At 39.2% G+C, this 12,022-nt stretch overlaps 3 protein-coding genes across 4 annotated transcripts; all 3 read right to left on the bottom strand.

Annotated features, from left to right (window-relative positions):
- Positions 1-997: 997 nt before the first annotated feature.
- On the bottom strand, positions 998-5,105 carry LOC103402884 (uncharacterized). The gene is made up of 4 exons (XM_008341661.4): positions 4,724-5,105; positions 3,541-4,152; positions 2,246-2,286; positions 998-2,164 (listed from the first exon to the last, which is right to left on the bottom strand). Exons 2-4 carry the CDS (start codon positions 3,860-3,862, stop codon positions 1,274-1,276), a joined length of 1,254 nt encoding a protein of 417 aa, XP_008339883.3. The 5' UTR covers positions 3,863-4,152; positions 4,724-5,105; the 3' UTR covers positions 998-1,273.
- A 616-nt stretch (positions 5,106-5,721) lies between these two features.
- Positions 5,722-8,218, bottom strand: LOC103402882 (uncharacterized). Its single transcript, XM_008341660.4, has 6 exons — positions 7,819-8,218; positions 7,636-7,731; positions 6,899-7,117; positions 6,556-6,652; positions 6,286-6,348; positions 5,722-6,189 (listed from the first exon to the last, which is right to left on the bottom strand). The coding sequence occupies exons 1-6, from the start codon at positions 8,080-8,082 to the stop codon at positions 5,996-5,998; spliced, it is 933 nt and encodes a 310-aa protein (XP_008339882.4). The 5' UTR covers positions 8,083-8,218; the 3' UTR covers positions 5,722-5,995.
- A 193-nt stretch (positions 8,219-8,411) lies between these two features.
- On the bottom strand, positions 8,412-10,751 carry LOC103402881 (uncharacterized). Of its 2 annotated transcripts, none has more exons than XM_008341659.4 (7): positions 10,606-10,751; positions 9,576-9,747; positions 9,321-9,383; positions 9,164-9,211; positions 9,014-9,064; positions 8,803-8,866; positions 8,412-8,711 (listed from the first exon to the last, which is right to left on the bottom strand). In XM_008341659.4, exons 2-7 carry the CDS (start codon positions 9,720-9,722, stop codon positions 8,617-8,619), a joined length of 468 nt encoding a protein of 155 aa, XP_008339881.1. In that variant the 5' UTR covers positions 9,723-9,747; positions 10,606-10,751; the 3' UTR covers positions 8,412-8,616. The 2 variants fall into 2 exon arrangements, with proteins under 2 accessions (XP_008339881.1, XP_017178903.1); XM_017323414.3 differs by having other exon boundaries at positions 10,440-10,650.
- Between the last annotated feature and the right edge of the window lie 1,271 nt (positions 10,752-12,022).

Here is a 12,022-nt window from a genome sequence, read left to right as displayed (position 1 = left end):
AAAAAGGTGATCTCAAGTCAAAAAGGCTCTTTGTTTTGTGAGAGTTGGGAGAGAAGCGTTTATGGAACGAAGCTTTACTTACTTTGCAAAGAAGTTGCTTCTGCAACTTGAATTCGTGATTTTTCGGTCAGAAAGAAACAACATTTCCATTTGTACTCTATTAAATTACATAATTCGAATATTGCCAAGAAAATAAAAAAAGATGGATTTGTATATAGGATAGCACCATGTGATGTGAGTGAGTGACAGCAGCTAATATGTCTACTACCATGCCAAGTGAATAAAAATCTTTTCAAATATCAACCAAGTACTTTCAACTTTTTTGTGTGGAAGACGTTGTGCATAATAAGAGAATCTTGGTTCATGTTGCTTGACCGCGTAGTTTGTTTATTTAATATCGGCACATCGTCTATATATTGATGTTATCAACACTTTCATACATGAGTGTCAAAATTGTGTCCCTTTAAGTGTTAGTAGAAGTATAGACAATGTAACAATGCTTGTTTACATGATCGACAAGACTCGTAATCAGGCCGACTAACAATATTTTCTCTAATTAAAGTAAAAGTCTTTGAAAACCAGTACTCATAAAAGGATGCTTGTGATTTCAATTTTCAAATTTCAACCAGTACATGAACATATTTTCTTCAAATTTATTTTTTCCTTGTGTGGTTACTGCTTACTGCCCATTATTTATCAGATGGACCTCTTGAGAAGAATGAGAAATCAAGTGTAAATCAGGTCCATATACTATGGTCAAGCGATATTTTTCTTCACTTGTAAATGAGAGGTCTTCAGTTCGATTCTCGCCAAAGACGAATTTGAACCACATTACTGTTAACCAATTTGAACCACGTTACTGTTAACCAATTGTTCAAAAAGATTTAAAAAAAAAAAAAAAGGTCGATGTAGATTGCCTTGAGTGAGCTACCTTGGCAATATTATTGTTGCTTTGAAGGACATGTCGAAAGAAAATGTGCAACACAGGACTCAAGTCTTTAGACAAAACAAGATATTCATTTCCGTATGGGGAAGAAGAATCATTCACAACAAAAATACAGAGGAACAATAACAACGTTAAACATCGCAGTTGCCTACTAAAATGGGTTTGAACCCACAATCTGCGCAGGATCGAATCTATACAATGAAGGCGATAATTCCAAACATGGCTGATATATAATGATCTACTGAGACTTACAACCAATTAGCAGACTTCAACGATCGCCATTTGGGAGAATTTTCAGATTCCAGTTAGCTATGTGATGTATTTTCTTCAGGTTTTAAAACTCGGGCCTGCTGTCATCTTCGATTTTGAGCTTCCAACCATTCCCTGATCAACTGACTTTCCACTCAAATGCTGTAAAGAGTGAGATCCACTTTTTCTTAGCTTACCTGGAAACTCTTTGCCCAAATTACCTTTCAAAGAAAGGTTTTTTTTTATGCGACTCCTGTTAAGCATCAGCATACTATTGCGCGGAGGAGCATGCAAAGCCCCTTCAACGCAATCTCCCACCTGTGCACAACCCCAAGGCCTGGATGATCCATCATCACTTATTGGTCTATGCCTTGGAAAACCAGCCCGCAATCTTGAGAAGCCTTGCTGGTCTTGGAGATTTTCCTCCTCAAGTCTAGCACATAGGGGACAGGGAGGGTCGCTTTTTCGTGTCTTGGGTGTTGTTTGCTCCAAGCACTCTGCATGGAAAACATGAGAGCAAGAAAGAACACCGGTAACTGGCATATCTCCACTTCTCACTATCCGACGAGAACTCCAAGGCGATCTCTGTGAAAGAAACCTTTCACACAAGCCACATCTAAAACCATCAGACACATTCACATTATTACAAGGTTGACCAGAAATCTCTGCCTCAAATGACTCAGAAACATCTGCAAAATCAATGCTGCTACTGGCACTACTCCAGCGGTGGCCATCTCTTTGAGGAGTGGCAGAATCATACTCCAGAAACCCAGTAACTGTGAGATCAGAAGCCTCTCTGGGCGGTGTTTGTGCAGGAAAGGACAAGGGATGAATAGGTTTGGCCATGAACGAACGCCGACTTGGATATGTATGATGGGAAGATAGGTACGGCTTCACTGTGGGTTCAGACTCGCTACCGTCTGAACGGGACGAGGTGGAATCCCCCATTTCTTGAATTTCTGAGGTTCCCTGCGAAGATACCATGAAAGGAAACGCTAAAACAAATTTCCTTAATTCAATAAACTAGCACAGTTAAAATTTATACAATACCTCCATGGTAGGTCTAATGGATGTATGCCCCAAAGCTTGACCTAGCAAGTAAGCAGGAGTGAGGTGAAGTTAACACAAATGAGTCACAACATGAATAGTAGCCAATGATCACAATCTTGAGAATGAATGTCCTTAATAAGTATAAATTTTGAGTTCTCTATTTTTACAAAGCTGAAAGGATCTGATTAATGATCAATCATGGTAACTGTTTAGGCATGGTTTGTTAGAATCAATGGAAAAGGTAAGAACTCAATCAGGGAAACACTTCAAATGATGCAACCAAATCCTTCAAAATGGAAACCTTGAGAATCCCCGACGATATTCTATCGAGAATCCCAAAAGTATGAAATGTCAACTGAACTTGTGATCATCTGCAATGTGGAACTTGGGAATCTAAAGGGCACAACAAAGGTCCACATCCAAGTTTACTAATGATCTTGAAACCAATGGAATTCCAGATCAGATACAATAAGCTCCAAAAAATTCTTTACACTAGCAACCTACATTATAGAGAAGAAAGAGATCCATCTTAAGTAGTTAAGTATAAGTAGTCAAGCATGACACTAGTTATCGCTATTGAAGTGTTCAACGCATGCTCTATAATAATCAAATGGGACATGTACATAGGATAGTTAGTAAGAACCATATATCAGATCACCTAATTCAGATGGCTTAGCTTTTTGTGACACCGTCACAGTACACACACACACAGATGTTAACAAGAACTATATGTGTAATAATCTTTTTCCGAGACTGTTACATACACTCAAATTGTGCAGTAGCAGCATATGCAGATGTGTGTGTGTGTGTGTAGCTCAATAATATGAACAACAATCATGCAAGATCATTTGCAAAAATTCATTGGTACACTGTAAGATCATGTAAAAGACATAAAATGGTACCATGGCTCAGTTCACTCCAACTAAATAAACAACAACAACAACAAAGCCTTTTCCCACTAAGTGGGGTCGGCTATCACTAAGTTGGAGTGAATTTCTACTTCTTGGCTTTAAATCTGGTGACAGAAAGTGCAGATGAAATTATCTCCGGTAACCTCAATGATTAAGATACTTTTCGGATTCCATATATTTTTCTGGTTCATTCACTCCAACTAAATGAACCAGAAAAATATATGGAATCCGAAAAGTATCTTAATCATTGAGGTTACCGGAGATAATTTCATCTGCACTTTCTGTCACCAGATTTAAAGCCAAGAAGTAGAAATTCATCACAGACAGCATCATGTGTGTGTTTGCACAGATAAAACAGAATAAAGATTCATTGTCAATTGTTACCTCTCTTTTTTGCAGTTTCATAATCATCTACACTGATTTCCTGTATTGCTGGAGGTGTCCGTTGAGGACCTTGAGAAAGGTCAGATGGACTACTTAAAAACAGCCCAGCACCATCAGACACCGAGTAGTGATGATTATAGAGATTGTTGCCTCTCACCCAGCCCCTACTTCCTTTACTGTTTGATGAAGTAGAAGACCCATATTGCTGATTACCATCATGAAAACCGTACTGTAATTCTTCAGGTTGGAAACGGAAATCCCATCTTGATGGGGGTGGTGAGAAGCTCGTATTAGTTCTCCAGCATGGCTCTTCTGGACCCATTGACCAGTCCCTACTGGGCGTATGTGATTCATGTGGCCTTGCGGCCACACAACACAGAGACCCCGTTTTAGCTATTTTTTATATACCCTTATGAACTTGGGTAAAACGGGCAAACTCAAGGGTTTTGTATACCCTTATGAACTTGGGTAAAACGGGCAAACGCACATATAAATAGGATCAGAGTTTCTTCCACATTAACCAGACATAACATAAGTACGCTGCTTACGCCCCTGAACTTCTTCAACAAAGTAGAAAATTTTCAAATTTCTTCAACTGTCACGGTGGCAAACCTACGAACAAAGTTAAGATAACAAATTCAGACAAAGCTGTGTTCAAACACCAAGTACGCAATTTGCTTCAAGCGTTCAACAAAGTACAACACCAGAACAGAAATACTCAACAACAAACGAATCCATCACCATTAGCATTTCTCAGCTATTAAAACAAAACAAAAAATGAAATGCATACCTAACTACCAATAACTACGAAGAATCGAAAAATTATATACATTAGACAAATCCACTGACTTTCACCACCAATATCAAAAGGGTTTTTTATAAAGACCCAACTTAACCCAAATTTCAAGTCTTGCGGTAAGTAAATTTCTCATATTTTCATCAAATAGAAGACGAGGCATCTGGTTAAACCTCATAGAACGCATTACTCAACAACCTCAGTAAGATAATTAAAAAGACCAAAACTTTACAGTGCAGACAAAAAAAACACACACACAGAAATCAAATTTGGGAGTTGAAATTAGTGAAAAACCCTAGAAATTGGAAGCATAAATTGGATACAAATAATTGGGTATTTTTAATACCCTGAAACGTAATCGAGAAATAGAGAGAGAAATGAGCTTACAGTTAGACGACAGTGACGAAGCACGAGAAGAAACTCTCTGACTGAGTCTGAGCTGCGACCTAGACGACACTGGTTGTGGACTGAGCAAGAAATGGAAACCCTAAATATCAGGGAGAAAAAGAAAGAGCATGTTTAGGGGACCTTTTTGCATTAAGATCCTCCTTTTTTTGTATAATTTTCTATAATCCCCATTCAATTCCCTGTTTATTCTAACTTCATTGATTATTACCTGTGTATAATTTGTGGTAAAAAAACAGTGTTTTTAGAGTGAACCGAAATCGCCTTTTGTAAAAATATTTTAAGTTTTGTTTATTAAAAAAATCAAATGAATTTTGAAAAAGTATTTTAAATGTTTCATACAAAAAACACATATCTGATATTTTTTTTAAATAAACAATTTAATTAACTTTACTAAAAATACCTCTAGTCATTTTAAAAATATAACTAAGCGAATCAGGTTGTTTAAAAGCAATTTCCAGACGAAGTACTGTATACACATATATTATGGGGCCAACCAAATATAAGTGTTGTCACATATTCTTTTATATGGGCCAACCTAATGCACATAAAAGCGCATTAAGATATTCAAGATAAAATTATTTAACTGGCCTGTGGTTTTTTGAGCTATAGAATTTGTTTTAAGAAACTTTAACGAAAAGCTTTCGGTACTGTTCACTTTAAAGAAAAAACATATTTTTACACTAAAAAGTCAATTTTGGTACTATTCACTTTACCCTTTATTTTATCCTTATCGTTAAAACTCAAAGTTTTCAAACCATTTTCATTAGTTTTCCTTTTATTCTAGTAGGTTTAAAAATGATTGAACTAGTGCTTCCTACAAGAAGCACTAGTTATGTATTTATTGTAAGAAGCACTTCAAGTGTTTTTTCAAGATTCACTTACATCACTGATTTCAAAAACATTTTCTCCCATAACGCGTTTAATTATTTTAAAAACACTTACAAACTAGCTCATAATCGTCACCTGCGGCTCTGAGCTTGGAATAATTGGCCATTATTTATGGGACCCCTTTTTATGTAAGTTGATAATCACACATAATTATTGCTTATAGGTGTAACAAACAGATAACACTAATTGCTAATTCATAAGGAATTATACAATTGTTAGTTCAACTTCCCTTCAGCCAGAAGCAAACACCTAGAGGCCCACAAGCCGAATGATAAACGGAGGTTCATGCACCCACTTTCTTTTTTCATCTCTCCCGTCACGTGTTGAGACCAATATTGAGCGACGGAGTAATGCCTTAGGTTGTCACTTACGAGCTATTCCATACACTTGAGGGTTTACGAATGAGGCACTGGACAAGGTGGTCGTCTGTAGATTAACGGCCGCGAACCCGGAGTTGGATATACTCCTTCCTGTGTCCCGGGTGAGATGACACCCGTCGGCTAGGATTTGTTGCAGAGGATTAAGAACGCTCTGTATGAATCTGAGGATTGTACCATCTGCAGCAGCACCATAACAGTTGCAAACAAAATGATAAGCCACAATACTCTTGCATTAAATGTCATCAATGAACTGAGATTTGCAGCTCACACTACCTTTTGCAGCCACATGCTCCACGAACAGGTAAAGTCCGCCCGGTCTTAGAACTCTCTTTATCTCTGAAGGTCACAGGACAAATGAACTCGTTTAAAGTTCGGATTTTACATTAACATGGTCTGCAGAAGTTTCTTTGGGTGAAATATGAAAGATCAACTTAGAATGTAAAGGCATCCACAATCACAAGTAGTAACGACTAGATAGCAATGACTTGGTGCTACAAGTTTACGAAAAGGAAATTCTGCCCCTCGTAAGCTAAATTAAATTACCATTCAGAGTGTTGTCGACATCTTTAACAGAACACAACACAAGAGTTCCAACAACTGCATCAACAGAAGCATCCTCTAATGGAATAGCCTCCCCAACCTGGTTAAGATTAGCATTTCCCGAGTATGAATCACAAACAAAAAGCAAACATAATTGCAAACGAAAACAAAAACTTGAATCAGTCACGGGTGAACAAAGTAGCTCAAAGGAAAACTTGCATCTTACTAGGTTCGTTCGGTGATCATCTTAATAAGAAATTATGCATTGGAAAATATAAGTTTTACTGACAACCAGTTTCTGTGTTTTTCTGCACTGCCATAAGGGAAGTCTGAAGTTTTCACATACAGCATGTATGAACTCGAAATTCGAAAGGGGCAGACCGGCAGCCACAGCAGCAGCCCGAGCATATTTTTCCATCTTCACAATCGGATCCACCCCAAAAACCCGAACACCACTATCAGCAGCATAGTATCTCAGATTAGGACCGGTCCCAATACCAATTTCCAACACTTGCTCAGCTTTTCCCTTCAATTCAGCAAAGAGCTCTGTCTTGTAACCTGCAATCTACCCACCAAATGATATCGCAGTTAAAACATCCATACCATACACTAATCTCAAATTTAGACTAGTTTGGAAGTGCTTTTGTAGAAAGCATTTTTCCTCAAAATTGCTTCTGCTAGAGGTGTTAATTTTTGCAAATTGATATTTTACTAAAAATCCAAGGGCTAACTGAAAAGTTGAAGTATTTCTCCAAGAGCATATGCTTCTCCAGAAAGCGCTTATGTGACTCAGAACATTTTTAGTTAACCTAGGATAGAAATGCTCCCCGTCAAGAAGCAATCCCAAACAGGTCATTAGTCCAAATTGAAATCAAAACTATTCTACTAAATTAAATTATGATTAAGCGAATTTTAACGAAAAACTCCAATTACTGTATACTTTAACAAAAAAATCATATTTTTACGAAAAAAATCAATCATGATCCTATTTAATTTACCCTTTATTTTGTCCATATCGTTCAAAACTAAAAGTTTTTAAGCATTTTTCATTAGATTTCGTTATAATTAAATATAATCACTAACCTCGGCTTCATAAGATTTCATGGCGGTATTCAAAACGGATGCATAAAGCTCCTCGTACCAGCCCGGTCTTGGAGGGTGAACTTCTTCTAACATGGCCTATGCACTCATCAATGCACTCATCAGACGAAAATACCCTTCAAAATTGCAGAGCAAGAATCAGAAGACGGGGTCGTACGCACATACCGTATAATCTTCAGAAGTCAATTTGGAAGCCGCGGAGGCTTTGGAAGGGCGAATTGGGAATAACGATGGCGTCGCCACTGCTGCTTCGATGAAGCGCCGTCTTCCGCACGAACATAATCCGCTGCTCACGCAGAGCGAGGCCGGCGCCAGTGACCCGTCGGCTGAAGAATCCGAGTTGACTCGGGTCGGAGAAGGATTGGAACCCGACGTGATTAGGCCACGTGGCGCGATGTTGGACATGGAGGGAATGGCGCAATGGATCATTTTCTTCAGCCGTCAGCTCAGTGTGAATAAGAAAGAAAAACATACGAGACTTCTTTCTCGAAATACGGACAAATGGAAGTTTTGACTAACGAGTTGTTGGCCAACGGCAGAAATCATTTTAAATTGAATATAAATAGTGTTTAATAAAATCTGATTGCACATTATGAATAATCGTAATTGATGGATCATCCGCATCCCCATAAAGAGGATCCGGAGAGGATCATTTTCCATATAACCAATGTCGTTTTATCTTATTATTACGCGTCTTGAAGATAAATGTTTGCCCTTGTATTTCGAATCTCGTCGATTCCTTAATTTAACATCTAATCTAACAAATATATTGTTTGATTAAACAAAAAGAATGCAATTTTAAGCAAATGAACATCATGTGTTCAAGAGTGTGTACATGATTCAATATGTTATACATGCTACAAAACCAGTACGAAAATTCGGATTGTTTATCTTATTCGATCTGGTATTTTACTAATGATCAAATCCTCGGCTTCTAATTTGCGAAGATGTGGGAGGCAGCAGCTACTCGTGGTGGCGGGTCTGATCCTCATCGCCAGTGTTGTCACCGCTGCCACCATCTAGTTGGTCCTCCGATGAAATGTTCATATTTCCGCCATCTGCCATTTGGAAAAGAAAAGGGAGTTCAAGTGCTGAGCAGCTGAAGAGGTTTACAACATGACAAGTTTATTGGCGATTGATTGCACATACCATCACCTTCGCCTCCAGAAGAATAAGCTGAGCGCCTTGAACGCCCTTGCTGGTGCGGTGTGGGCTGATGACAACAAGAAAGATCAAATACGAGAATCAGCATATGCGAAAACAAGTTTAGTTTTTTCACAGTGACGGCGGATCTTTCAACCCCTAACAACTTCTAGCCCCGCTTGAGGTAAGAAAAACATAAAGATCCGGTCAAGCATACCTGCAGCTTTGGGCGGAGTGCTTCCAGCGGCCCTTTCGGCTTTGCACCTTGCTGTTAAAGAAGTTAAAAAACCATAGATAGTCAAAGATATTAGGCATTCAAACTTCATAGTTACAGCAACAACAAGTCTAAGAAAATCCACACAAATACCTTTCCAAGTGCCCAATCAGCAGAATCAAAATAAGCACGCTCATGGTCCTGACAGAAAATTTCAACTTGTGACTTACCATGATAAAGAGAAAACTAGAATCGCAACAGCGGAATGCGGTGTGATAGGGGAAAAGAGAGATACAAGACGAACAATTACCTTGGATATTAGGGGAGTCTTCCTTGGCAGTATGCCTCCATACTTTTTCTTAATTGCTGCCTCCTGCAGAAGACACAATCACAGACAATGATCCTATTGCATAACTCCATAGCGAATGTTTAAGGCTAAGGGAAAGTTTGAAGCAAAAAGAGAATTCCAATGTCGGAAAAAATCTGTACTAATAGTAATAGACAACAGGGCAACATGTAGGACATGTCAAAATTTTCGGAACTAAATTGTAGTGCAGAGTTGCACCTCCTGCTGGGCTGAAGGCATGGGATTTCCATGATTTTCATTTGAAGCTTTTGGGTCTACCCCGGCATTGTCACCATCACCTAGATCCATTGGAGTGCTATCAGCAACCTCTTGGTCCTTAACCTCCTCCATGTTTGTACCAGACATATTTTGCTCAGGGTGCTGGCGACAACTGCAAAAACAAAAGACTCGTTTACTCGATCAAAACACATGTAAACAAATGTAGTCATTTCGTTGGGGGTTCCAAATAAGCGAACCAGTTCCTTCCGTTTTTTTAAATCTCGTATAACAATTGTTTATAATAAGATCAGGCTATTCGTTGGTTCAACTCTATCCATCAAATCATTGACATGCATATAAATGTCTGTAAAACCATCCAGCAATACACCCCTACGAAGAAATATCACTATGACTAGGTTGATAAATGTTTGATGCCATGAAAACACATTGAAGTAAATGCACTAATTCCATTAAACTACACTCCCAGCGCCCGGCGCATCACGGAAGATGCAGCCTTTCAACGTGCCCTCCCAACTCCTAGTCCACAATCCAACATCGAAGATCAAACTCCAGCTACTTGGGGATTGAAGTTTAACTTCCCGATTCAACCTTTACCCGAAATAGCTCGGATCAGCAGCATCTTGAAGATGACATGGAACTATGGTAACGAAGAAAGTCAAATCTTTGCAGCAAAACAAATTAAAGCAAATCTTTCCGCAAGCACAGAGGCACCAACAAAAACAACTAGAATTCAAACTCATTTAACATGCAAATCTTCGGTTGGTGAAAGAAGAGCTGAAAATATGGCAAAACTTGTAAATACGGTTCCTTCTGGGGGTAATCATAAAAAATCAGAGTAAATACCAATTGGATCATGGACTTTTGGAAGAACCCAGATCAGAGATATCAGTGAGTTTGCTACTGGGCAGCTAAGTTGCTTGATTTGCAGCAGAAAGTTAACAGCTTTGATTGGTAAATATCGAGATTTCTGAACTGGGAAATAGCAGAAGTCAAAGGGTTGGAAGCTTACCTGATCAAAGATCGGATCCGATTGCAGAAGCGGATGATATCTGAAGAAGAAGAAGAAGAAGCAAGCCTAGAGATTACGCCACACGCAGAGCGCGTAAGAGTGAACTTTTGGGCTGTGACAATTGAGGCCTTTTTTTAATTGGGCCGGATTCAGTTTTACGTCTCTTGGGCCTTTATTTTAATATAGCTCGGCCTCAAACCCATATATAATATTTTAATATTAGTTTAAGGCTACAAGCAATGCATTATATATAGTTTTTAATGTTTAGCAAAAATTTAGCTCTCTCTCTTCTCTTGGTTAAATTTAGCTAATTACTGTTTACAAAGTTAAGATAATTAGTCATTTAGCTAGCTTGTTGAAGTTTGGAGCTCGATTGTTTTTGCATTTTTTACTAATGTAGCAAAAAAACCTCATTTAGCTAGGTTGTTGAAGGTGCTCCATGGAAGAAAAAATCGATAATATCGGCGATATTTCGCCGATGTTATCGGTTTTTTGCTTTACCGATATTTTAATAGGTATCCAAGAAATTTTCGTCAAAATATCGCGATATTATCGATAATATCGCGATATTTTGGTTTCTCGACAGTCAGTCACAACCTCGCTGGAGAATAACTCCGAGCAAGAACGAAACCTGCAACCAAACGGAACAAAATCATCACTATCTTTCAACAAAAATCACCACTTTATACCAAAATCAGTGACAAAATTACACTAATCCGAGAAGCAAGGGCTTGAATTCGAGCAAGATCTGGAAGAAAACAGTAGAAGCTGAGAAATCGAGTACCTCACCGGCAGTTACAGTGCTAAAGATCATCATCTTTGGAAGGCCACGGATCGGACGGAGCTGAAAGATCAATGAGCAAGCATTTCACAGATCGTATTCGATCAGCGGCTGAAAGAGATGAGAGAGAGAGAAAATAGAGGGAGACGCGGACGAGGAGGATCGCGCCGATGGGGATGACGGAGGAGAGGTAGAGGTCGCGGCCCGCGAGACATGGTGACGGGCTCGACGAGGAAGAAGGCGAGGGAGGAGCAGAGGGAGACGCAGACGAGGAGGATCGCGCCGATGGGGACGACGGAGGAGAGTCTCTGTGTGTGTGTGGGAGAACTGGAGAAGGGAGAAGGGAAGGAAGAAGGATCGAGAACTCAGAAGAGAGAGAATGAAGGATGGAGAACTCAGAAGAGAGAGAATGAAGGATCGAGAGACTGAGCTCAGTCTCTGTGCGTGTGTGGTGTGGGGGGGAATCTCGATCTCTGGACTCTGTGTGCGTGTGTGGTGGCGTGTGAGTGTGACTCACTCACTGACTCTCTGTGTGTGTGTGGTGGAGTGTGAGAAAAAAAAAGAATCCAATGATCCAAATAATTCAAAACCTGTCTCTAGCTCTCTGATCCAATGATCCAAATAACTTTTTGCAAT

Source organism: Malus domestica, chromosome 16 (assembly GCF_042453785.1).
Source record: "Malus domestica chromosome 16, GDT2T_hap1".
Classification (NCBI taxonomy): Eukaryota; Viridiplantae; Streptophyta; class Magnoliopsida; order Rosales; family Rosaceae; genus Malus; species Malus domestica.
Note: the sequence above shows the minus strand (reverse complement) of the source record. Positions and strands in the feature narration are given on the sequence as shown.